The following is a 26798-nucleotide window of genomic DNA, read 5'->3' as shown; positions in this document are numbered from 1 at the left end:
ACAGGTGTGCACCACTACATCCAGCCAATCTGAGCAATTGAGCAAGACCCTGTCTCAAAATAAAAAGGATTGTGGAGGTAGCTCAGAGGTAGAATGCTCCTGGGTTCAATCCAAGTACCACAGACAATTAAAAAAAATTTTTTTGAAACTATTTTGTGGTGGGGTCTTTTTCCCTAAAGGAAGAGAAGAGAGGAGAACAAGAGGGGACGACATTTGACAGTCCCAGCCACGGCTGTGTGTGCCAGCTGTTGCCTACGCTGACTCTGGGCCTCTCTGGAAATTGGGACCTTCTCCATGAACAGCTGGGGCCTCTGCGGATGGGCGTGGCCTAACTGGTCTTGGGCATGGACACACAGAACTTTTTATAGCCCACAGCCAAACTGTTTGGACACGGAATGACTGCTTCAAAGATTTTGACTCTCAAAGCAGAAGCAGTGGGCTAGGATAACTCTGGGGACAGCTTTCTCTTTTGAGATACGCAGCAGTCAGCTTTGTTTTCAAACCAGTTTTACCTTTTAATCATGGAACGTTTCAAACATACATGAAAGTATGACATATGACATATGTTGAGATAGGACCTCATGACACCCATCCCCAGTACCAGCTCCACACTTACTCCCTATTTCTTCTTTCTCTCTCTACCCCCTGGTTATTTTGAAATAGATCTTGAATACCATATCATCATTAAATGTTTAAATATTTATTTCTAAAATATCGACTTTAAAAATAACAACTTTGTTATTATCACACTTGAAAAAAATCTTTATTGTCAAAGAGATTGCCACCCCTGAATGGGCTATGAAGTTAATTCATGAGTCTTGATGAACAGTTGTAAAAGATAGTTGTCTTAGTACCTTTGGTCTGCTTTAACAAAAGACCTTAGACTGGATGTGTAAAAGACAGGAATTTACTTCTCACACTTCTGGAGGCTGGGGAGACCCAAGATCAAGACGCTAACAGGTTTGGATTCTGGTGAGGGCCATTGTCTTTCACAAATGGTACCCTCTTGGGCCTCTCTTATAAGGGCATCCATGTGGCTTATAGTAGTAGGATAGGAAAGAATAAAATGCATCAAAGTATCATCTGGATGTGTTGCTCAATGGTATGGCGCTTACCAGGCATCCGAGAAGCTATGGGTTCTATTCTGGCACCATGAGCAAAAATAAATACTATTTTGTGAGGCATGGTCATACATAAGTCTATCACTTTCCAAATTCTCACTATGTAAATCAGGACCTAAACAGATTTGGTGACATTTTCAGGTGAATCCGTTGCCACCCAGACTCCTCTTATTATCCACACTCAAGAAAGTGATCAAAAAAATAATAATAATATGATCAATGAAATTTTTTTTAAAAAAAAGAATGTGATCAATTTGGATTGCAAGAAATATTTGTGTCTGGACATGTATTTAAAAAAATGAATGTATAGAGTATTTTGTGACATAGAAGGATCTCGAGTGGTAGTTAGCAGGGTGTGAAAGCCAGCACTCTAATACCTACATTAAATAGTATGATCTCTAGCCAGGCAGTGGCTTCTCACGGGAAATCTGAACCATTACCTGTTCACTTTCTGTAATGTAATTTTAGGAGAGGGCAGGCTGATCTTGATAGAATTTGCTTAATAGCAGTAGCTTCTGAAGTTCATCTTTTTGTATTCCAAGAAAAGGAGGGAGCCGTTAATGGCGCACAGAGGGCCTCGGGCTCTGTTCAGCAGGGTCTCCTGTCTGACCTTCACAGGTGTCATGGGGAATCTCAACTCAAGCGAAACAGGGAGTGATTGGAGGTGAGACCCTGTGTGGTCTAGTAATAATCACAAAGTAGAAGAATATGATGTGAGCCCCCGAGCTAGAAAAGGTCCCCATGTGGCAGGTCTGTTGCTTCTCCCACTTCAGGTAGGATCTTTGCATCAGTCAGGATGTGACACTAGTGGCTTTAAAGAACAAAGGGCTGAAGCTGGGGCTGTAGCTCAGTGGTAAAGCATCTGCCTGGCATGTGTGAGGCACTGGGTTCGATCCTCAGCACCACATAAAAATAAATAAAGATATTGTGTGTCCATCTACAACTAAAAAAATATTTAAAAAAAAAAAAAAAGAACAAAGGTTTATTTCTTACTCATACTACATGTCCATCCTGGATTTGGCTGGGGGCTCAGCTCCACATTATTCCCACACTGGGACCCCAGCTCCCAGAGAGCCACTACCCTCTAGAATCTTACTGGTCTCTGTTGCAGAGGCAAAAGACCTGTTCAGGGGCTCACACTGAGGGAAAAAACACCCCACCCCGAGCACATGTCCATTCTACCCACAACTCACCCACCTGACCATAGTGGCCAAGAGGTACAGTCTCACCACACAGGAAGCCTGAGAGAGGTGGGGACATTGGCAAACACAGCACAAGACTACTCTGTCCATGAGGTGATAAGGCACAGCGTAGCACATCCACATCTCCTTCCAGAAACCAGGCACTGGGTGGGAGGATGCTTACCTGGCTCAGTTGGTGCCCTGGTGTCACCTGGGATGGTAGGCTGGCCTTTCATCTCAAAGGGGAAATAACTCAAACTGTTGAGACTCAGTCCTGCCTGTTGCCCACAGGTGATGACCAATGGCTGGGAGACGGTGGACATGACCCTGCGGCGGAATGGGCTTGGGCAGCTGGGCTTCCATGTGAAGTACGATGGGACAGTGGCCGAGGTGGAGGACTATGGGTTTGCCTGGCAGGCCGGCCTCCGGCAAGGCAGCCGGCTAGTAGAGATCTGCAAGGTGGCTGTGGTCACACTGACCCACGACCAGATGATTGACCTGCTGCGCACCTCTGTCACCGTGAAGGTTGTCATCATCCCACCTTTTGAGGATGGCACGCCCCGAAGGTAAGGGCAACTCCCAGAGGACTAACGCAAGGCCCAAGGCTTCAGTAGAGAGGAGTAGACAAGTCCTGACTCCTCAGGAAGTGATAATGATGCTGGGTGGAAGTGAATGCTTGTGTGCCCATTATTAGTTTAAATTCTTTGTTTTATTCATATGTAATCTCTGGAGCAGCCCCAGGAAGTCGATGCATTTAATTAATTAAATTAATTAATTGCATTTTCTGGGTGAAGCACACAGTGTAAAAAGCAGCTTGCCCGAGGGCACACTACATTCATTTGTTCAGCACTTGTTTATTGAGCCCCTACTATGTGCAAGCTCCATTCACAGTACCCAGGATGCAGTGGTGGACACAGTAAAGCGCCCACTCCCTTGGATTCAGTGTTCTTCGGGGAAAGGCAGGCAATAAAGAAGGAGATGTGTGGGCTGGGGTTGTAGCTCAGTGTAGAGCGCTTGCCTAGCATGTGTGAGGCACTGGGTTTAATCCTTAGCACCATATATAAATAAATAAAATAAAGGTCTATCAACATCTGAAAAAAAATTTTTAAAGAAAAGTAGAAGTGTGATACAGGATGGGTAGCAACCAGTTTTAAGAAAGAAAATGGTCAACAGAAGGGCTACAGTATGACAGGATAGCTGTTTATGGTGGGCAGAGCAGGCTGAGATAGGCTCCATGGCCTAGGCAGCCATCGAATGGTTTCCTGAGTACTAACCAGGGCAGACTCCCTGACGTATGCATGGTGTGGCACCTACCTGGAACACGGGGAGGAGCAAGTGGCTGGAGCAGAGTGAGCCAGGGCGAGAGCTGGGAGAAAAGGACAGGTGGCGGGGCAGATTGTGTGGGGTTCATGGGCCTCTGGACTCCCTTAAGTTTTATTCTCGGTTCAGTGGGAAGTCAGAGAAGGGTTTGTTTCTTTGATTTGTTCTGTTTTGCAGAGCTGGAATTAAACCAGGGATGCTTTAACGCTGAGCCATATCCCAGGCCTTAGTTTTGTATTTTGAGACAGGGTCTTGCTAAGTTGCTCAGGGTCTTGCTAATTTGCCCAGACTGGCCTCAAACTTGCCTCAGCTTCCTGAGTCACTGGGATTATGGGCGTGCACCTACTGGATTGAACCAAGGCTTTGCACATGCTAGGCAAGCACTCGAGCACTAAGCTAAATCCCCAGCCCTCTTTTTCTTTTTTTTCTTTTTTGGTACTGGGATTGAACTCAGGGGCACTCAACAACGGAGCCACATCCCCAGCCCTGTTTCATATTTTATTTACAGACAGGGTTTCACTGAGTTTCCTAGCACCTCGCCATTGCTGAGGCTGGCTTTTTTTTTTTTTTTGGGGAATTTTTTTAATATTTATTTTTTAGTTTTCGGCAGACACAACATCTTTGTTTGTATGTGGTGCTGAGGATCGAACCCGGGCCGCACGCATGCCAGGTGAGCGCACTACCGCTTGAGCCACATCCCCAGCCCCAAGGCTGGCTTTGATTGAACTCGTGATCCTCCTGCCTCAGCCTGCCGACCACTGGGATTACAGGTGTGCGCCACTGCGCTCGGCCCTAACCCTCATTTTTAAAATGTAGTAAAGGTGTACAGTGGGCCCTCTGCATCTGCAGGCCCTGCATTCGCTAGTTCCATGTTGGTAGATTCAACAAAATGCAGATCAAAATTTTGTCAGGGAGAAGAGGGAGTTGCATCTGTACTAAACACACAGAGACTATTTTTTCTTATCATTTTTCCATAAGCAATATAGTATAACAACTATTTATATAGCATTTGCCTTGTATTAGGTATTATAAGTAATCTAAAGATGATTTAAAGTACAGAAGTCAGGGCTGGAGATGTAATTAATTCAGCATGCCCAAAGCCCTAGGTTTAATCCCTAACGTGCACATGTGCGCACACTCGCACATACATGCACACACATTTTGTGTGTGTGTGTGTGTGTATAGATAGATTAGATGCAAATACTATGCCATTTTACATAAAGAACTTGAGGATGCTCAGATTTTGGTATCCCAGAGAGATCCTGGAACCAGTCTCCAACAGAGACTCAGGGATGACTGTACTAAGCCCCCAGTTTGAACACTCATTAATGTATGGTCAGTTTTTTGATTGTTTTTATAATCTTTACATCCTTTCCCCTGCCCCACCCCCACCTTATATTATCTAAAACAGTCCAAACCTTGGAATGTATTTTTGCACATTAAGGATCTTTTTAATTACCAAGAAGTTAAAGAGTAATTGCTTAATATCAGCTATCCAATATTTGTTAATTTTCCCTATTGTCATAAATATATAGTTTTATATAAATATTTTTATATGTTGATGGACCCTTTCTTTTATTCATGTATTTATATGTGGTGCTGAGAATCGAACCCAGTGCCTCACACATGCTAGGCAAGCGCTCTGCCACTGAGCCACAGCCTCAGCCCAGATATGTTTTTTTAAGTTGTTTTATTGATCAGGATCTTCCTGTTGCACTTGGTTGATGTCTCTCTTAAGGTTCTTTTCTGTAAGCGTCCCTTTTCTGTTTATTTATTTATTTTTCTTCAAAGTTTGTATTGGGAAGAAACAAGGTCATTTGTCCTCATAGTTTCCCACTTCTAGGATTTAGCTGGTTGCCTCTCTGTGGTGCCCTTTAACTTGTCCCTTTAGCACAGGTATTTTCTGCAAACTAGAGTTCCAGACAGGGGCACAATCAGGTTTGGGTTGAAAGCCTCTCAGCCGCCATGCTTCCTCAGTGTGTCTCCACCAAAAGGCATTGCAAGTCTTTATCCTTCAGAGAGTGACCTGTGGGTTCCTTCATCCCCCAGCCCTCCACCTCATGGCACAGCAGCCCTTTGTGGTCATTGCCTAGATCCATTACTTCATTACAGGTCACAGAGGAGCAGTGTCTCAATTCTGTCATCCTTCCTCATTGATCAGCTAGCATTCTCCTAAAAAGAACTTTCCATCAGGAAGCATTTGGTTAGTGTAATTTGTACAGGGAAGGCAAGATAAATGCAGTTTTCAGAATGATGAGTTGGTACCCTAGCAACCTCCAGAGATGACCAACAAGAGAGAGAAAATGAATGGCACTGTGTTCTGAGCTCTGGGAACACAGTGACCACCGAAGACAGTCGAAGCATTGGTCCTTGTGGAGCTAATGAGTGAGTCAGAATAGACCAACAACAAATAAATAAGATAATTTCAAATAGCAAAAGAAAAGGTGAGCTCTGCAATGAGAATGCTTGGTTTGAATCCCAGCTCTTCCCTTTTTATTATTTTTGTATTTATTTTTTGCAGAGCTAGGGATGGAACCCAGGGCCTCGCAGACATGCTGTACAAACGCTGTACTACTGAGCCGCATCCCCAGCCCTCTTCCTCTTATTACCTGTGACCCCTGGGCAAATGGCTTCACCTCCTTGTACCACCTTGTTCATTCATAAAACTGGGAACATAGTAGATCCTTCCCACCAAGGTGGTTGAAAGGCCGGAAGACTCATGAAGCTCCTAGGACAGCACTCAGTCCCTAGGAGCACTGTGGAGACACTGGCTGTGAGATTCTGGCCCTGAGGAAGAAGGGCACAGGAGCTGACAGAGGGGCAGCCCAGGGGGAGAACCAAGGCTCTCAGCCTATTGACAGACCAATGGAGGGCCTGCATGGCCGAGCAGACTGAGCCAAAAGGGGGGCATGGGGTGAGGTGACACTGAGTGCTGTGTTCACACTTAACCTCGGTGGGCTCCCACCAGGACTGATGGGATTCCCACTTTACAGAGGAAATCAAGGCCCAGAGTTGGCCAAGTCACTTTTGCAGAGTACACAGCTAATAAGTAGTGAATTAAAACTCGCATCCTAGTTCGCCAGTACTCTCTGGACTCTAAAAGCCATCTAGAGCTCGGGCATGAAAGTCAAGTTCTCAACCTCCAAGTCCACCTATGAACATGTGCTGGGAAACAGGGCAGGCCCTCAGCCCTGACACCAAGGGCACAGCCGCCTCTGCCCATACCCTGGGTCCCTCAGCCTCAGGTTCCCATCACGCCCCAGGCATACCCCGCCCCGGCCCTCTTACCATGCACAGAGCCAAGGCTCACCTCTCATTTTTGTTTGCTTGGTACTAGGGATTGAACCCGGAGATCTTTGCCACTGAGCTCTATCCCCAACCCTTTTTACTTTATTTTTAAATATATTTTTAGTTGTAGATGGACACACAGTATCTTTATTTATTTTTATGTGGTGCTGAGGATCAAACCCAGTGCCTCACACATGTGAGGCAAGCGCTTTACCACTGAGCTACAGCCCCAGCCCCCTTTTTACTTTTTATTTTGAAAAGTTCTCACTAAGTTGCTGAGGCTGGTCTTAAACTTGCAGTCCTCCTGCTTCAGGCTCCTGAGCCACTGGGGTTACTGATACGTGCCATCTCACCCAATGTCAGCTCTCCTATCCCACCCATCCTGTAGGTGACCAAGTCTAGATGAGGTCACCCTATAGGGAAGTTCCTTGGCAGTCTTTCATGCTCCTCGGGCAAGGACAAGACCCCTTTCCTCACTCTGCACACACACTCACTTCTGTGCACACTGTTGTCAGCTCACCTGTAACTGACTCTCCAAAATTTAAGGAACATGAGAGAGGCTGTGGGACATGTAGGGACAGACAGAAGTGGAAGCATCTCTGGCTTTGGGAGACAGGGAGCACGCATCCTCTGGCTTTGGGAGATAGGGAGCATGCAGCCAGACTGGATCTGCCCCCTGATGCCTTCAGAGGTAGCCAGCAGGGGGATGGGATCTCCCGTTTACAGGGCTGGTGTGATTTGGGCCTGGGCAGTTTTTGTTGTTCTTCAAACACAGAGGAAGCCAGCTGACCTCATTTGCAAAGCTGGTGACCTCAGCTCCCCAACCTTCCAGCCTCCTGCAATCCTGGCTTCTGGCTCAAATGTCATAGTAAGCACATGCAGGATGGGCAGAAGTGTACTTACTGCCACCAGCCAGACGGCATGGCATGCCATGAGACCCCGTGCTCCTTAGATGAGGTACCTTGTGCATGCTAAGCAACTGCTCTGCCACCAAGTTTCATCCCCAGCCCAAGGCTGGGAGTTTGTGAGTGAGCCCCTGTTTCTGGGCCACACAGCTTGGGAGAGTGGGCAGATTCCTGAGCCACATAGGGCTGAAGGTGTGGCTCAGTGGTAGAGCACTTGCCTTGCACATGAGAGGCACAGGGTTCAATCCTCAGCACCACATAAATAAATAAATAAATAGAGCTGGGGTTGTAGCTAGTGAAAAAGCACTCATGAGTTCAGTCCCCAGTAACTCCCCCCCAACACACACACTCACAAAAGTAAAGTATCCCTTTCTTTTTACTTCTTGTCTGAATAGGATATTTGTGAAAGAATACTTAAGGAACTGGGATCAGTGGTGCCTCAGTTAGTGAAACTATGGGACAGGGATGCCCTTTTATACCATCTTAATCTCTTAAAAACAGTTCAGAAGCTACACTGGTGAAGTGGGTCTCAGCATCTTTACTACACAGCTCAGTAACATGCAGGATCTCGGGCCCTGCCTCGAGGGAGATTCTCACCCAGGCAATCTAAGATGGAGCCCAGGAATCTGTATTCTTAACTGAACACTAAAAGTGATATAGATGCTGAGTTTTCAGATTACTGGGGAAAGCTAGAGAGGAGTGCTCTCCAAAGCCCATGGTGGGTATGGCTGGGCTTTGGAGAAGAAATGGGAGACTTCAGCCTTTGAGTTTATAGGAAGAACAGATTGACAGGGCACAGAATAATCTGGAGAAGGTGCTGGCCTCAGCTCTTGTTTATTACACACTTGGCATGTGCCCGACCCTGTGCTAATGCTCATAAAATCACAGATTAGGAAACTAAGGCTCAGAGAAGGAGCTGCCTCTTCCAGAGCCACTCAGGGGGTAACCAGGCGTTGTGGCCCATGAGCCTTGCTCTCCACCACTGTGTGCTTCTTTCAAACTGAGTGAATGATATTTTCCTCTTGAAGGTCATTACCAGAGGCTCTTTTTAAAAATATTTTAAAAATATTTTTTAGTTGTAGATGGATGCAATATCTTTATTTCGTTTATTCATTTTTATGTGGTGCTGAGGATTGAAGCCAGGACCTCACAAGTGTGAGGCAAGAGCTCTGCCACTGAGCCCCAGCCCCACCAGAGGCTCTTGACCAAAGATGAAGTTGTCAATATGGGAGGAAAAATCAGAGACCCGAGAAATCTACCCACTGGCCCCCAAACCACTCTGTAGTGGGCCAGTGTGCATGATGGTGAAAGGGGCTTTGGAGTCGATTTAATATATTAAATCCAATTTCTACCTCTTGCTGACTGTGTGACCTGGACAGGTTACTGAACTTCTCTGTGCCTTGATTTATTTAATTGAAATGTGACCCACCAATCAGGACTCTGTGCACCAACATTAGAACCAGCCCCAGTGAAGCAAAAAGGAGTCTTTGCCAGTTCGTGCACCTGATGAGATTAGGAGGTAGCCAGGATGAGGCATGGCTGTGTCCAGGGCCTCTGTTGCCCTTCTCAGGAATCTCCCTCTATCACCCTTCTCCTTTTGTGTGTCGTTTTTATTCTCAGGCAGACTTCTGCCTCGTGGGGACACAGCTCTACACTAGAACTGTGCTGTCCCCCAGCTCAGCAGCCCCAACAGAAGTAGATTCCCGCCCCCCAGTCACTCCAGGAATAGCTCCATGGTGATCTCATTGCTCTGACTGGCGCTGTTTAGGGCACATGACAATCCTGTGCTAATCATTGTGTTCAGGGAGAGAGACGTTTCTGATTGGCCAGGCCTGGGTCACATGCTCATACCTGGAGCCAGGAAGTGGGGTGCACCCCACCTGGAGCACACAGCTGTTACCAGGAGAAGCGGGTGTAAAAGCCGGGCAGGCAGGAGCAGCAGGTGAACACCACCTGGGGAGGATGGCACCTTCCTTCACCTCTGTGGGCCTGGCCTGTCTACAGGCCCTGCCAGATATTTGCGTTGTCATTGTTCCCTGCCTGGTAAGGCACTGACACCTACCGGTCCACAGAGACAACCTGGAGGAACTGCTCTGTCAACTCTGACCACAGTGACACCAAGGGCCTCAGCCTGTTGGGCCCAGTGGCTAGAGCATATCCTTAGGTCACCTTTAAACGATTCCTTAGCAGCCATGTCCAGGGTCACAGCCTGAGTCACAGGGGGTGCCAGATCTTTTGCTGAGTGACTGTGAAGATTCCCTGAGCTCCAGAGAAGCCTCAGAGGATGGGCCAATAGGGGCACGAGGGCTTCTAGGCCAAGCGCTCCCCAGCTCAGCTCTCACAGTTGCCAGGAGGTGGATTTCCTGAGCGCGGCCCTCAGGCGCGTGGCCCCTCCTATGCTGTGCTGCAGCATGGTGCAGGATGCCACCAGCCCTCCGTCTCCCCGCCTCGAGCCAGGATCACTGCTGCGCGTGCCAGCCCTGGTCTGGGGGGATTCACAGGCCGCTCTGCATCTATTTCAAGGTTCTGGGTTTTGTAGCTTTTTTTTTTTTTTTAACCACCCTGCAAAGTAGGTCACCTGCTTCTCCTCCAGCAGCCTTTGAGATTCTTTGGAACAAGGCAGAGACTGTCCTTTGATTCCGAGGGCATCCGCCTTCCCGGCCCCGAGTACTGCTAAGGGGGGCCAAGCCGGCATGCAGAGGGTACTGGCTGACTGGAGGCCTGGGCCAGAGAGAAGGGAGAGGCAGGGAAACAGAGAGGGAGGAGGAGGGGACAGGGGATGAGGTAGACAGGTGGCAGGCGCTGGAGCCCCTGTCCTAGGACTCTGAGCTGGTAAGTTTCAGACCCTAACTTGAAGGCCACTGCTTGGCCTTCAAAATAAGCCACCATGGTTCAGATTTAACCAGGACAACCTGGTCCCGTGTAAGCGAGACAGCTGGTCCCTCCCAGGCAGCAGGCACGGGCGTGCTGGTGGGCCAGGCCTGAGTAATGGAGCTGTTCTTCCCAGGGGCTGGCCAGAGACCTATGACATGAACACCTCGGAGCCCAAGACTGAACCCGAAAGCAGCGCCCCTGGGGGCCGGCCCCCCTACCGCAGCAACGCTCCCTGGCAGTGGAGTGGCCCTGCGTCCCACAACTCTCTACCAGCCTCCAAGTGGACAGCCCCGGCCACCCCCGGCCACGCCCAGTCCCTGAGCCGGCTCCCAAAACAGACGTCTATGGTACCTTTCCGAGAATCCCAACCACTGCACAGCAAGAGGTAAGGATCCCTGAAGGCCACCCCTTCGGTCCCGTCTTCACCTGCCAGACCTGAACTTCCCCTTCTCGCTCTTCTTTCCGCGTTCTCCATTTCATTTTCCCCTCAGTCTCTCTACCTTCTTTCTTACCCTTCAGTCTCATACTAAAACTGTTTTCTTTTAAGTGAAGGGGCCCAAAATTCAAAATGCAGGACAATGCTTTTTGAGTGACGCAGGGGAGTAGAAAGGGGAGGAGCCACAGGTGGGTGCTACTGCCTCCCTCTAGTCCTTGAGTTGGGTGGGAGCTTCAGGGAGTTTGTTTGATGATGACGTTTGGCTTACTCTTTTGAATATATCATATATTAAAATATAAAAAAGGCTGGAGATGTTGCTCAGTAGTTGAGTGTGAGGCCCTGTGTTCCATCCCCAGCACCATAAAAAGAAAGAAATATTTAGCTAGCCGCTATGGTGCATGCCTGTAAGCACAGCACCTCAGGAGGCTGAGGGAGGAGGGTCTCAAGTTCAAGACCAGCCTAAGGAATTTAGCAAGACCTTCAGCAAATTGGCAACACCCTATCTCAAAAAATAAAAGAGCCTAGCCAGGCATGGCAATGCCCGCCTATAATCCTCACAGCTCGGGTAGCTGAGGCAGGAGGATCAGGAGCTCAAAGCCAGCCTCAGCAACTAGCGAGACCCTGTCTCTACATAAAAATTTTAAAAAGGGTTGGGGTTTGTGCCTCAGTGGCTGAATGCCCCTGAGTTCATTCCCCAGTACCTAAAAGGGCTAGAAATGTAGTTCATTCGAAAAGCACCCTGGGTTCAGTCCTCACTACCAAAAAAAGAAGAAAAAAAAAAAAAGAAGGAATACAGCTTGTCCCAGGAAAGGGTCAAGAACTATCCTCAGCAGTCTCAACTGCAGAAGCTGAGGGTGGGGACCATAGAACCAGTAAGAGGGGGGGCCCAAGGGTCAGGGCTTCCCACTGCCCTTTATTCAGCATCCACCTCACCATTTGAGAGCGGATTGCAGCTGGGGTGCAGATGTGCCTGAGGGAGAGGCTTGTCTGTCTGCCTCTTGAGGGGTACCCTCCCCATTACCCCTGCCTTCTCCATCTCTCCCCTCTCATTCCAGGCCTGTCAGCTTCCCAGAAACCCCTTACACAGCATCACCAGCAGGGGCCGACAGAGTCCCTCCCTACCGACAGCCTTCTGGGAGTTTCTCCACCCCCGGCTCAGCCACCTACGCAAGATACAAGCCATCCCCAGAAAGGTCAGAGTCTCTTCATGCTTCTCAAATTAAGGAATCTGTTGAAAGCTGGGGAGCCTTCTTCTCTAGGAAATGTACTCTCTACACTTTTATTTGCCGTTTTATGGAGTTTCTGGATTCCTGGAGGTCTTCAGAGGTCCCATCAGGGGGTTGTCTTTGTCCACATTAAAATTTACGGTTGGGCATGGCTCTGTTGGGTGGGGTTCTCCATTGGCTTTCTTTGCAGCAGGATTTGGGGTGCCATTTTTTGGACACATGTATTGCTTGAGCAAGACCATCCCCCGTCACCTTCCACCTAACTACTTAGCCCCCACCCCTAAGACTATCCGCATTATCTAGTCCCCTCCCTTGGAGAGATCTTCCCAAACCCTCCATGGCTCCCCAGTACTGTCCGTGCATCCCGTCTACCAATCAAACCCTTCAACTTTCATTCAAGGCCCTGAAGGATCCAGCTCCAACTGAACTTGTTCCCAACCACCGTCACCTCCAGTGCCCTAGGCTTATCCTCCCCAGGGCTGTGTGTCAGGGGCAACCCCACCAATTGCCTTTCCTCAGGCCAGGACTGTGGGCCTCCTCCTGGATGCCCCCCTCCTCCGCCCCTTGCTGTGGTCCACCTGCTGGGCCTGCAGAGTCTCCGTCCCTGCACTCTCCTCCTCTCCCTGCTGCCCTGGCCTAGCCGCCTCTATGGGCCCCCAGCCTTTGTGTCCGTTCCTCTGGTCCATCCTGCACTCAGTACCTGAGAGCTCTTTCTGTATCTGTCCAGACCCTCCCACAACTTCCCGACACAGCCACAGGCCCCTCATTGTGATCAACCAAGGCCTCTGGCACCTTGCAAGTCAAGTGCAGTGCCACCCGCCAGCCCCACCAGCCACTTCCAGGTTCCTAGGTCCTAGGTGGGCTGTCTGCTCTTCAGAGCGCTCGCTTGTGTCCTGTCCTCAGCGTGGAAGTCCTTCACATTTCCCTCCCACCCAGCCTGCTTCCAGCTTGAGCTCCACTGCGCCCTGGAAAGCTTCCTCGAGCCTCCCCAGCATGGAGGAGGTGCTGCCCTGGGTTCCTCCGCTCCTGCTCCCGGGGAGCTTACTGAACGTGGCCTTGAGCAAGTTAAGAGTACGTGTATGCACGCGTATGTGTATGCACACACATGGGGGCGGCAGCGCACTCAGCATCTAGGAGTGTGCCAGTCTCTCCTCATGTTCTCACCACAGAGCACAGGGACTGACATGTGACTGTCTGTGGTACATAGTTGATGAAAGGACAGTGTGGGCGGGTTTGTTTAAACAAAACCATCTGCTTTTGGTCCAGGACCAGTCCACCAGCCAGAGGTTCTCAGTCTTCAGTCACCTCCATAAGGACTAGTTAAGTACAGATGACTGGGCCTCACCCCGAGTGTCGGCCTCTCTGAGCTAGAAGGTCCACAGTAGAGCACATTGTACCGACGGTGCTCGCCCAGGAACTGGGTACTCCGGAGCTGCCATGCTATGCCATCATTAGATTCTGAGCCTCTGTTGCAAAATTGGAGCAATATACCCACTGTTTCACCTTCCAGTGGCCACCATTCAGCTGTCATTCAGCATGGGCCCAAGAGCCTTCTGTGTATCTGGTGCCAGGAGAAATGTTCAAGCTGCTTGGTTCCAGGTCCAGTGGGCTTCCTGCTGATCGTGGTGGAGAGAAGGTCTTACAGAGCATTTCCACAAAGAAGGAGGAAGCACAGCCCAGGGCCTGAGGTCCAAGTGGGCTGCCTGGAGGAGGGGGCATTTGAACAGAACTTGGGGAGATTAGTAGGAGTTGGCCACAGAGAGGAGGAACAAGGTAATTCTAGAGGAACAAGGCCACAAACAGAGTCAGAAGGATGGCATGAAATGCAGGAGGAACCAGGAAGAATCTGGTCCATATAAGATGTGTCCTGCAAGGACCCCTGGGCCACAGCAAGGTCTCAGCCTAGACATGGCAGTTGGCATGAAGCCAATGATGTAAGTGGCAGAGTTACTGAGGACCATTAGGAGCGTTTCCATCCAAAGTCTTGGTGTTCCCCTCTGTAGTATTTTTTTCAACTCTTCACTTGGAAATAATTGTCTCCTAATGGATTCCTTGTTGTGCCAAGTTGTGTCCCACAGTATGGATGTACCACAGTTGAGCTACTCGCCCACTGGAAGACATTCGAGTGGTCTCTGGGTGTGGGCTATTATGGATATTCATGCTGTGAACATGTACGTTCAGGCATATAAGTTTCTATGCAAAAATAAATTTTCATTTCTCTGGGATAAGTGCCCAGGAGTACAATTGCTTGCCATCTGGTAAGTCCATTTTACATTCCCACCAGCAGTGGATGAAAGATCCAGTTTCTCTGCATTCTCGCTACCATTTGGTGTTGTCACTATTTTTCATTTTAGCTATTCTGATGGGCATGTAGTGATATCTCCTTGTGGTTTCAATTTGCATTTCTCTGATGGCTTACGGTGTTGAGCAGCTTTTCATGTGCTGATTTGCCAACTGCATATTATCCTCAGTGAAATGTCTGTGTATGTCTTTTGCCATTTTCTAATTGGAGTCCATGCTTTGCAGTGTTTGAGAGACTTTTATATGTTCTAGAAGTCCTTTGTCAGACACATGATTTTTCAAGTATTTTCTCCCATTCTTAAGTTTCCTTTTTACCTTCTTTATGGGGTCCTTTGCAGAACAAAACAAAATTTTTGATGCAGTCCAAATTATCATTTTTTTTTTTTTAATCATGTTTTTGGTGTTGTTTGAGAACCCTGTCTAGTCCTGGATCCTGAAGATCCCTCCCTCCCCCGCCGCTTTTATTCCCTAGAAGTTTTAGGTTTGACATTTAAGTCCTTAATCCTTTTTCGCTCAGCTTTTGTCTATCTAGACAAGAGGTTGAACTTGAAGTTCCTTTTTTTATTTTCTCCAGCACCATTTATTGGAAAGGCTGTCCCTCTTCTACGGCATTGCTTTTGCTCCTCAAAACAAAAATTAGGTGGGCATGGTGACACACACTGGTAATCACAGTGGCTCAGAGGCTGAGGCAGGAGGTTCAAGTTCAAAGCCAGCCTCAGCAACTTAGAGAAGCCCTCAGCAATTAGTGAGACCTTGTCTCAAAATAAAACATTAAAAAGGGGGGGGGGGAAGGCTGAGGATGTGACTTGGTGTTAAGCACCCCAAATTCAATTCCTGGTATTCCAAAAAATTAATAATAGGAGCATGATTAATTGGGCATATTTGGGTGGATCTGTTTCTAGGTTCTCTAATTTGTCCCATCAAATCTGTATGCATGATCTCAGGGAGTCCTCTGAGCAACTCCATGAGCTAGTTGTTTCATTGTCCCCGTTTTAAAGAGGAGAAACTGAGGGCTGGAGCTGGAGCTCAGGGGTAGAGCGCTTGCCTTGTAGGCATGAGGCCCCGAGTTTGATCCTCAGCACCACATAAAAATAAATAAATAAGGGCTGAGGCTGGGGCTCAGTGGTAGAGCCCTCACCTAGCATGCTTTGAGGCACTGGGTTCGATCCTCAGCACCACATAAAAATAACTAAGTGAAATAAAGGTATTGTGTCCAACTACAACTAAAAAATAAATATTTAAAAAATTAAATTAAATTAAAAATAAATAAGTAAGTAAGTAAAAATAAATATATGTGTCCTTCTTCAACTAAAAGATTTTAAAAAGAGAGAAACTGAGGCTCAGTGAGGTGAATTAACTTGGCTATGGTCACTATGCCAGGAAGCAGAGTCTGTGACTGTGGCCTGACCCTGACCTCAGAGCTATCCTGCCTTCCCACGGACTCAGCTCCTCCACCTCAAGGCTACATGCGCAGTTCCCTCTGGAATCCTAGTCCACAGAAACCCTCACAGGGCTGTGAGTTTGCATTTCAGGCTCTCTGGCATTAGCAAGTGGGAAAATATCCCTTTTTCTCCAGAATCCAGCTCCTCTCAGCCCACCCCTCTCTTCTAATGCTCAAGAGTCTGCCCTCTGCAACTTAAATCTCAGAATTTTCTATCTCTGGGCTGGGGTTGTAGCTCAGTGGCAGAACACTTGCCTGGCAAGTGAGGGACACTGGGTTTGATCCTCAGCACCACATAAAAATAAATAATAAAGATATTGTGCCCATCTACAACTTAAAAAAAAAATTTAAATTACTGTGTCTGTCAACAGCTTAGTTGGCAGACACAGAATGTTCTAGCACGCCTCATGCCCTAAACCCCCAGAACTACCTCTCACAGTCAGTCACCAGCCTGCAGTAAAAGGCCCAAGAGCAGGTCAGAGCTTTTCTAGTAGCCTTGGCCTTAGCTTCTTCCCTCTCCCTATTGCACAGTTGTCTCATGATATCCTGAGCCCATGTGATCCAATCAGACATGCCAGCCCAGCCAGAGATATTTGTCCCCAGTGAGGACCCTCTGTTATATCCAGCAGGCCTACAAGTTGCTGGATGAACTCAAGCTTTTAGGAGCACAAAGGTAGACAGACAGAGCCTGTCTTGTGGCCTGTCTTACTGAGACAGGATGACATGATCATTAAGGGTTCAAAACCAGACACAGTCTCTTGCCGGCTGAGTGAGTGTGTGCAGGTCGGTTTGTCTGCATCTCCATATGCTTATCTCCTAGACTGTGGAGAGCACCCAGGAAATTGCGCAGCACGTAGGAAGTGCTCCATAAGGCTTGCTACTGTCAGCACTGAGGAAGGGCCCATGTTGGCAGCTGGAGTAGAGCCTGGTGCTGCAGTCCCTGCTCCCAGAAGTTTGCCACTTGTGTGCAGGATGAGCCCTCAGGTGCCCTAGAGGGTCTTTTTTTTTTTTTTTTTTTTCCCTATTTTCCTCAGCCAACTCCATAAAGAATAGTACATTCCTTAGGAGGCACTTGACCACAAGTGACTCAACCTAACTCAAGAAGACATGAAGTGGGAGGTGCAGTGGCACACCCCTGTAACCCAGCAACAGGAGGATCACAAGTTCAAGGCCAGTCTCAATGACTTAGCGAGACCCTGTCTCAAAATCAAAAGGGCGAGGGATGTAGCTCAGTGGAAGAGTGCTCCTGGGTTCAGTCCCTAGTATAGTTAAAAAGAAAAAGAAGGCATGAGGTGGGTAATTATCATCTCCCACACTCAGGGATGTCTTCAACTATCTGGCTTTACTCATAGCCCCAAGTAAAACCAGTGCCCTGCAAAAGGAGAGGGAAGAACTATTTTTTGTTTTTAAGAATGAAGAAACTGCTGGGCACAGTGGCACACTTGTAATCCCAATGACTCTGGGAGGCTGAGGCAGGAGGGTCAGGAGTTCAAAGCCAGCCTCAACAACTTAGCGAGACCCTGTCTCAAATTTAAAAAGTTTTAGAAANGGGGCACTCGACCACTGAGCCACATCCCCAGCCCCAGCTCTTTCCCTTTTAACTCATTGGCCAGTGCTGCAAGGGAGCCTGGGAAATGTAGTCTGTTGGTCAATCACTTCACTGTCCAAATACAGCTGGGCTCCTCTCTCCAGGAAAGACGGCACAGAGCAGGTCCTGGGGAGCAGCCCAGCCTGGACCGCTCATGCTTTTCCCTCTTCTCTGGCTCCTGAGAGCCTCTGCCAGTGTTTCCCCTTGTACTCGGAATTTGATATTGACTTTTTGGGAAAACGATAAATGTGTCAACACTTCTGTCTCCAGCAGCAGTGGAGACACATTTACTAGGCTGTGGCCAAGTGTGGAGGCAGCCAGGGAAGAAAAGGTCACCTCAGAGCCAGAGCCGCCTTTGTAAAATCCCTTGAATTCCCAAAACTGGGCCCTTAGACGTTCATGAAGAACAGGAAGAATTAGGTTTGTGTTTTGACTCTGTCTTTCAGGTGGTGGTAGAGATCAAAATCTAGTTGGGGGAAGAGAGGTTAATGTGTTTTTTCTTGGCAGGGCAGTGGAATTTCTAGAAATTCCAGTGCCCCCTCTGAAGCAGCCCTCTGCTGTCCTGGGGGAGTTAAGCCTGGCAGTTAGAGTGTGGTCTTTGCAGAGAAGCCCTGACTTTGAGCTGGCAGGTGACCCTGGAGAAGTCGCTTACCTACCCTGTTGGACTTGAGTTTATCACCTCTCCTCCCGGACACATCCTCCCATGTTGAAGTCACGGGTGCAAAGGGCCAGGTGGGGGAATCACACCATCAGTGTTATTAGTGGAAGTTCAGGGACACCCCCCACCCCAGGGCTCATGGTCCACATTAAGGGGGTGCTTCTGGCTAAAAAAACAAAGCCGAGCCCCCTCATACCTGGTAGGAACACGTTCTCCACGGCAGAGGAAGCTCAGAGGCAGGGCAGGCTGCGCAGAGGTTCATCCAGCATCACCACAGCATGAGGCGCGCCGGTCCCTCAGCTCGGCTCTCCCACCTCGGTGTTGGCCTTCCTCTGACTGCCAGTGGGAAGGTGACAGCTGTTTGTGGTGCTATGTCTGGACCCAGCAACATCTGGAGGAAACAAGGCCATCATTTTTTGTCATCTCTCATAGGAGCAAGGAAAGTTTTCCCAGAAGTCCCCCAGGGGACCCTCTCCAACACAATCAGGTTATGCTGGGTAACAGACACCTGAAGATCTCTATGACTTAAGTTAACGAAGGCTGAGGGTGTGGCTCTGTGGTAGAGTGTGCGCTTAAAGGTTTATTTCTCTCCCACTCTGCAGTTCCACTGCTAATGGGACAGGAAAGCAGCCGTGAGCCTCTAGTCACTTCCCTGATGGCGAGAACTAGTCACATGACACATCCAACCAGTCTCGAGGGCTTGGAAAGTGCAGCTGTGCAGTGTGTGCAGGTGGAAAGCCAGGAATATTTTGCAGAAGTCTTAATAACTCACAAAACCAACCTGGTGCAAGTGACACACCTGAAATCCCAGAGACTCAGGAGGTTGAGGCAGGAGGATCTCAACTGAGGCCCTAAGCAACTCAAGGAGACCCAGTCTCAAAATAATAAGGGCTGGGGATGTAACTTAGCAGTAAAGTACCCCAGGTTCAATTCCCAGTATCCAAAAAAAAAAAAAAAAAAAAAAAAACCTCAAAATCCTCACATATTCTTAGTCACAGTTGTGTGCTGCACCTGTCCTTGAACCAACCTCAGGCAGAGAGGAGAGTTTCTACCACAATGGCTCTGAGCAGAGGTAGGTCAGACATTGGAAGGGATCCACAAGATTGACCCCATGGCACGGAAAATGCCAGTGGCCCTGAGCCCGCAGGGAGAACCATCTGCCGCCACCACCTCCCCTAAAGTCCTTGCCTTGCCTTTGGGTGTCCAGAGCCAGCACCCAGGAGGACCTCTGTCTAGGGGACAATTTTGTTATTTCATCAACTCCAAGAACTTGGGACTCAGGCTGCCTGAGTGGCAGGCGCTGGCAAAGCCAGGTAGTTCACCCCATTCACAGCCAAGGAGCACGAGGACAGGGCACTGCCCCACGTCTCTGCACACTCCTTGGAACTCAGTCAGTACTGCCTTAGTTTTTTCAAGTGGAAAAACAGAGCTCAAATCCAGAAGCACTTGCCTAATCAGGGTCAGGTGGTAGTAAGGGGTGGGCCTGGGGTTTGATCCTAGATCTGCCTCCTTCTGAAGTCTGAGCCCATGATCTCCCCAGGCAGTGCCTTCCTCAGCACAAAAGGATACAGAGTTCTAGCCTGTGGGCTGAGTGACACACATTTCATGTCAGCCCTAGGCTAGGTACTGTGAGGAGGAGCCTGCTGTGATTGCCCCTTGACATCTGGGAAGACTGAGGTTCAGGGCTGGAAGGTGCTGGGCCTTGCTGGACACAGGGCAGTAGTGAAGTGTAAAACCCATCCTACCCTCAGGGCCTCCCATACCTACAGAGGCTGCCTGAGTGGCAGGTGCTGGCAAAGCCAGATACTTCACCCCATTCACAGCCAAGAAGGAACTCGAGGACAGGGCGCTGCCCCACGTCTCTGCACACTCCTTCCTCAGGAGCCCGCCATGCCCTGTGCTCCCTGTACCGCTGCCTCCCTGACAGGGTTCCAGGCAAATGTCTTCCTGAGCCTGCAGCCTGGCCAGCAGCTTCTCGCCTCAGGCCACGCAGAGCCTCTGGGTGTAGAACACACTGTGAGCAAGACTCAGGACAATAAAGTTCTGTCCTTCATCCTGTGCTCTTGTCCCTGTCCTCCCCTGCAGATATGCAGCCGCCCCACACCCATTGCTGTCTTTCGATCCCCACTTCAGCTACGACGGGATGTCCAGCGGCGACTCCTCCTCAGGCGGCCTGACCAGCCAGGAGAGCACCATGGAGCGCCAGAAGCCAGGTAGGGCCTCCCTGGCCAGCCATTCCTGGCCCACCTCATCCAGCAGGTCCTCTTACCTACATTTCAATAGGTAACCCCCGCTTCCCTATCAGTGATGAATGAAACACACAAAAAGCTATAAGAACATAGGAAAGGCAGAGGGGTCACCGGGTAGCAGCTGAACCATGATCCTTATGCAGCCAGATAGGGCGTCAGAGATGGTCTCCCAAGAGCTGGAGGAGGGACATGTAACATGGACATGATGGCAGCCGGGAAGGATAGCTGAAGGGGATTGGCAGGGTTGTTCCAAGGGGAGCAGAGCCCACTGCATCCCGTGACTCTCCTTTATGAAACCCTGCCAGGCAGCTTTTCAAGTTTGATGTTCATGTAACATGTGCTGAGGAAAGAGCCCAAATCACGAGCATGCAGTTGATGGCATAAGACAGTGAACACACCCAGGGCAAAAAACAACATGGTCAGCCTCCCAAGGCCCCACATCCTCTGGGTCACCCACAGAGACCACCCCGTCCTGCCTCTCTCGGCCTAAGTTCATTTTGCCTGGTTTTTATTTCATAGAATATACAGTCAGTCTCTATATATTTTGTGCATATGCATCTGGCTTCTGTTGCTTAATGTCTTATTTGTGAGAGCCGTCGCGAGACTGTATAGCAGTGCAAATTCTGAGCAGTGTTCTACTACTGTCTGAATGAACCATAATTTATTGCTCCATTCTTGTGTTGATGGATATTTGGGTTGTTTCTAGTTCGGAGCTGCTTAGAGGAGTGCCACTGGGAATGTTACTGCACCTGGCTTTTGATGAATGGATGCTCGTTTTTCTGGCAGAGAATGCTCGTTTTTCTTCTAGGTCATATATAAGAAACTGCCCACCAGACACGGTGGCACATGCCTATAACCCCAGCAACTTGGGAGGCTGAGATAGAAGGATCACGATTTTGAGGCCAGCCTCAGCAATTTAGCAGGGCTCTAAGCAACTCAGTGAGACACTGTCTCAAAATAAAAAATAAAAAGGGCTGGGGAGGTGGCTCAGTGGTAAAGTGCCCCTGGGTTCAATCCCTAGTACTTACGTACATACATATTTTAACTAAGTTTTTAATTTTTTTTTTTTTAATTTCATTTCAGCCATTTGAGTGGGCATGTTGTGCCATCACGTTGTGCCTTGTTTTCAGACAGGTTCTTTTTGCTGTGTTACCCAATCCAGCCTCCTAAATAACTGGGATTAAGAGGAGTATGCCACCATGCCCCTGTCACATTGTGTTTTCAATTTGTATTTTCTGATGAATGATGAGATTGAGCATCTTCCCAAATGTTTATTCTCATATAATAAATTGTACTACTTAGTTGAATATTTCAAACATATTCTCATGTAACAAACTTGTAGTCCCTTTGAAGTCTGAGGACCTCCAGATGAATGGTGAGATGGGTTCAAAAGGAAGGGGGAAAAAATGAAGTGCTGGAGAGCACTGACCTCATAGGGGGCGGAGGGGGAGATGTCCTCCTGGAGGACGTTTGAGGATTTCCAGGCAGCTGTGTGTGGTGACGTGGCCCCTCCCCAGCCCCTCCCCAGCTCCTCAGGCACCCTAGGGTATAGGAGAGGTTGCATGCCCAAGGAGGAGGACCCTGGAGAGCTCCTCACACCCCAGGCCAGGGTTCTTTTAAAGCAGGGTCAATGGGTGAACCCCAGGCAAGCAGACCCACCTGTCCCTAGCATTCCTCTGCTGCCTTGGGGCCTGCAGAGGCGGTCCCCCTCCTCCAGTCCCTCTCCTCCACAGCTGATCCTGCCTGCAGGTCTGGGATCTTGGTCCCACAACAGACAGATTTGGATCTTTTTTCTTTATCCTCACTCAGTTCAGAAAAAGAAGTGTTGCTTGGCTGTTTCATTACACCAGAGTGTAAGATGGGGAGGGAATGTTTCTAGCATCCATCATAGGCCCCAGATGGGTGTTAGAGAACTCACTGTTGTTCTCCCCCATCCTCCATTTTGTCCCCTAGAGCTTGATTCCCTTCTCGCTTCCTTGGTACTTTGTTATAAGTTGACTAACACCTTCCCTGCCACCGCCCCGCACGTACATGCACACACACACACACACACACACACACAAATTAGAGAATCTGTGTTCAGAAATCATGAGGAAGTCTGTTCTGGAATGTATCCTGGAGCCAAAGAAAAGGTAGTTCAATGGGGCTCAAGAGATGGCGAGGACCAGGCACCATCACAGACAGGCGCTCTCCAGCCCTGGTGCAACGAGCAGCCGTAACCAGCAGCCAGGCTTTGTGTGGTTGTCATGTGCCAGGCGGTATCCCGAGCTCTACATACCTTCCTAGTGAGTCACCACAGGCACACAGTAGGCATGTGACTGCCCTGTGTAGAGATGAGAGAGATAGCCAAGCACAGAAAGGTTGCTGCTGCTGCTGGTGAGCAACACAGTGGGAATGTGAACTAGGTCTGTTGGTTCCAGGCTCTTCAGACACCACCCCAGTCACCCAGTATGGACCTGCCACCATCTTCCAGGCCTGAGAATACCCAGGTTGGGACGGCATCCCCATGCTCAGCAGCGGCCACAAATTCATGCCTGGCCATCCTGTTAATTGTCCTTCATGTCAAAGATGGGACAGGAGAGCCAGGCCAATCCAAAGGGCCCAGTGAAGGGCCAAGGCCCAGGATCAGGGCCTGCTGAGGGCAGAGGCAGGGGCAAGAAGACACTGGACAGCCAGGATGGGAAGGACCTGGCCCTTCACCCTTCCATTCCTTCCCGATGTTGCTGATATGACCAGCCTGGGTGTTGGGAGCAGTAGGAGCCCAGTGGGCACGCTCCCTGCCTTCTTGGGACTAATAGTGGAGAGGCGGACCACACCCAGGGAACAGGGATGACAGAGTAATACCAGTAGAAACTACCAGCGTCCAGAAGGATGGACGGTTTAGGGGAACCACTGAGCAAATCACATCCAGTGGAGGCTGCAAGAATGCAAAGATGTCACCTGGGGCGAGAACGTTCTAGGGAAAGGGAACAGCCCGTCCAGGACCTGAGACAGCATTGAAGCTTGTGTGCAAGGATCAGGGAGGAGGCCTCCTCTGGCCGGAGAGGTGGTGGAGTCAAGGTCAAGGGAGGAGGACGCTATAGGTCTGGTGGGGCCTTGCCCTTCACCCAGGATGGATGGGAGCCACAGATTCAGTCTTCCGAGCAGAGGAGAGATGGGACTTGAAGCTCTTCACAAAGTCCCAGGGTCCCTCTGGCTGTGGCTTCCTGCCAGGTAGGAGACATGGTGGGATAGAGCCAGGGAGAGGTGGGAGAGTCTGGTGTGGTGTTTGGAAGGTGGAGCTGAGTGGATTTCCGGATGCCTGGGTGCGGGTGAGGCAGGCGTCGAGGGTGACACAGGGATCTGAGCCTCAGCAGCTAAAAGGATGGAGCAGCCATTGAGCAGCAGGAGAGACTGAGAGGTGGGGGTGTGGGAACGGTCGCCATGAGGTACCCAGCAGCTACTTAGATGTGAGGCGCCTGCAGTCCAGAGGAGGTCCAAGCCAGCCAGAGACAGTGTGGGGTTGTCACCTGAGAGCCGAGTGTCTCAGGCTGGGTGTGACTGCCTCGGCCTTGACTCTGTGGACATGTGGCTCCCCTGCATGGACTGGCCACCTCCCAGGGTATCCAGACATATCCTGGGTATGTAGGACACCCCAAAAGACAAACTGCAGACAAGAGAAGGGAAAGAAGCCAGCCCCGCTTTTTCCTCATATCCGTGGTCCTGAGCAAAAGCCACACAGGCACACGGAGCAGGCCCAGGCTGCAGCAGCCAGCTGTTCTGCAGGCCCTGAGCATCCTGCCTGGCCCCCAGGCACCCCTTCCTCCACAAGAGAGTGGCTCGAGCACCCAGCGCTGCGTTGCGGGCAGCGGAGGTGTGGAGGTGAGCTCGGGCTCCCGGAGGCATGGCACCAAGGTTTTGAGCACGGCTTATGACTCGTCCCTCTCAGCTTCAATCACATCCTACGGGTCTCTCCTTCCAGGGCAGTTCAGGGGTCCAGCAAGATTATGCCCTCAGCGGTGGCAGCCCATGGTTAGGAAAAAACAGACTCCTGCTTCTCAAGCCCTTCCCCTCCGTCACTGCCAGTGTTGTCACTGGTGCGGAGTCCCAGAAGGGTGCCAGGCCTGAGCACAGGCTCTAACACGACTGACCTCAGCTGCTCTGTGGCCTGTCCCTTTTGTTGTCACCTTGGATCAATTACTTGACCTCTCTGAGTCTTGATGTTCTGTTGGAGAGGGTACTGAGAGCCACCTGACGGGAGTGTTGGGACACTGAGCGAGATGAAGCATGCGCAGCGCCTAGAGTCCTGCCTGACACAGAACACTGCTCAACAATATGATCACAATTATCTTGAACACAGTCAGGAATAAGTGTGGACTTTGGGGTTAGACCTCTGGGTTCAGAGCATGCAGTTGTGCTAGATGTTAACTCCATGCCCTTCATTGATGTTGGTCAGATTTTTAAGTCCCAAGTTTTCAGTTCTGTATAGGACATTGGGACATAGTGGACTTGGAGGCAGAGGCTCAGTTCAGGCCCGCTGCTTAGCCTTGGGAGCTGGACCAGTGTGCACCATCACAGCCTCAAACCTGCTTCCCGTTTGAACCAGCAGTTCCACTGGGAGAACTCAGTCCTGGGCACAATCTCACACTCGCTCCAAGTTGCAAATAGAGGAGAGGCCACTGCAACAGCAAAATTAAGATAAGCTAAATATCAGGGGCTGGGGTTGTAGCTCAGCGGTAGAGCCCTCGCCTAGCACATGCAAGGCCCTGAGTTCGCTCCTCTGCACCACATAAGAATAAATAAATAAAATAACAGCCTTGTGTCCAACTACAAATAAAAAATAAATAGCTTTAAAAACTATTTTTTAAAAATTAAATAAATAAATATCAGGCTGGGCTTGTGGCTCAGTGGTAGAGCATTTGCCTCACATGTGTGAGGCACTGGGTTCGGTTCTCAGCACTACATAAAAATAAATAAAAAATAAAAGTCCATCAACAGCTAAAAAATAATTTAAAAAAAAAAAGATAAGCTAAATATCCATCAGTAGACACTGGTTAATAATTGATACAGATTCCCTTGATGGAACACTGCGCAGCTATTAAAAATGCAGCAGCTTCACATTCAGTTGCGTTGATGAATTGTGAAGCTGTGTGTGGAGACGTCATCAGTGAAAATCAAATTTTAGGACATTGTTTATTATGATCACATGTTTGTTTGTTTGTTTTAAATGCCTGTACATTTAACCAACAAAGGATTGCTACCTTTTACTTGTGAAAAACTACCAATAAGGTAAAATACAAAATCATAGAAAAATGTGGAAAGTTCAGGGTGTAGTGGCTCCCACCGTAATCCCAGCTACGCAGGGGCTGAGGCAGGAGGATCACAAGTTCGAGGCCTGCCTGGGCAATTTAGCAATTTCCCTTTATTAAAATAAAATTTAAAGAAGGGCTGGGGAATGTAGCTCAGGAAGTGGTCAAGCACTTGTTTAGCTGCATAAGGCCCTGAGCTCAACCCCCAGCGCTACATAAAAAGGAAAAATGGGGGAAGGAGCTGGCACTGTGACACACACCTGTAAACCCAGCTACTCTGGGGGCTGAGGCAGGAGGATCTCAAGTTTGAGGCCAGCCTCAACAACTGAATAAGACCTTGTCTCAGAATAAAATAAAAAGGGCTGGAGGTGGGACTGGGTGGTAAGGGGCCTCTGAATTCAATCCCTAGTACCACACAAAAGATAAGATAGGTAAATGGATGGACAGAGCGATGGAAGGATGGATGATATAGATAGATAGTGAAAAGAGATGAACAGGTAATTTACAAAAGAGAAAATCCAATGGCCAGTAGGTATAAAAGCGTGCTGGACTTCATTTGGGGATGATTTGATGGTGGTTGTTTGGCTTTGATGATTCCGACCCTCAGGTAATTTATACCCCAGGTGTAACTTGATGGGCCAGGTGAGCAGACAGGCTGGCAAAGGGGGGCCACCCAGCCATATTCAGGGCCAACTCTTCAGGCCCTGTCTGTGTCCCTCCTAACCACTGGTGTTTCTCCTGTTTTTTTTTTTTGCAGAGCCTCTGTGGCATGTGCCAGCCCAGGCCCGGCTGTCAGCCGTGGCTGGAAGCAGCATGAGCAAGCACAGCTCCCGGCAGGATGCAGCAGGCAAAGATTCCCCCAACAGGCATTCCAAAGTGAGTCTGGCCCTGCCCTGCCCCGCCCTCCTCAATTCCAGTGTGA

At 49.3% G+C, this 26798-nt stretch overlaps 1 protein-coding gene across 6 annotated transcripts in view; it reads left to right on the top strand.

The window, feature by feature from the left end:
* Sipa1l3 (signal induced proliferation associated 1 like 3) overlaps nucleotides 1-26798 on the top strand; it is a 233045-nt gene that overhangs the window by 168243 nt on the left and 38004 nt on the right. For all 6 annotated transcript variants that reach the window (XM_048790949.1, XM_015496907.2, XM_015496906.2 and 3 more), the window contains 5 exons: nucleotides 2594-2868; nucleotides 10823-11074; nucleotides 12181-12318; nucleotides 20425-20552; nucleotides 26634-26752. In XM_048790949.1, coding sequence (XP_048646906.1) covers nucleotides 2594-2868; nucleotides 10823-11074; nucleotides 12181-12318; nucleotides 20425-20552; nucleotides 26634-26752 — 912 coding nt within the window. The remainder of the gene's footprint in view (nucleotides 1-2593; nucleotides 2869-10822; nucleotides 11075-12180; nucleotides 12319-20424; nucleotides 20553-26633; nucleotides 26753-26798) is intronic.

The sequence above is a fragment of the Marmota marmota genome, unplaced genomic scaffold, assembly GCF_001458135.2.
Source record: "Marmota marmota marmota unplaced genomic scaffold, marMar, whole genome shotgun sequence".
In the NCBI taxonomy this organism is placed as follows: Eukaryota; Metazoa; Chordata; class Mammalia; order Rodentia; family Sciuridae; genus Marmota; species Marmota marmota.
This window is presented reverse-complemented; position numbering and strand designations above follow the sequence as displayed.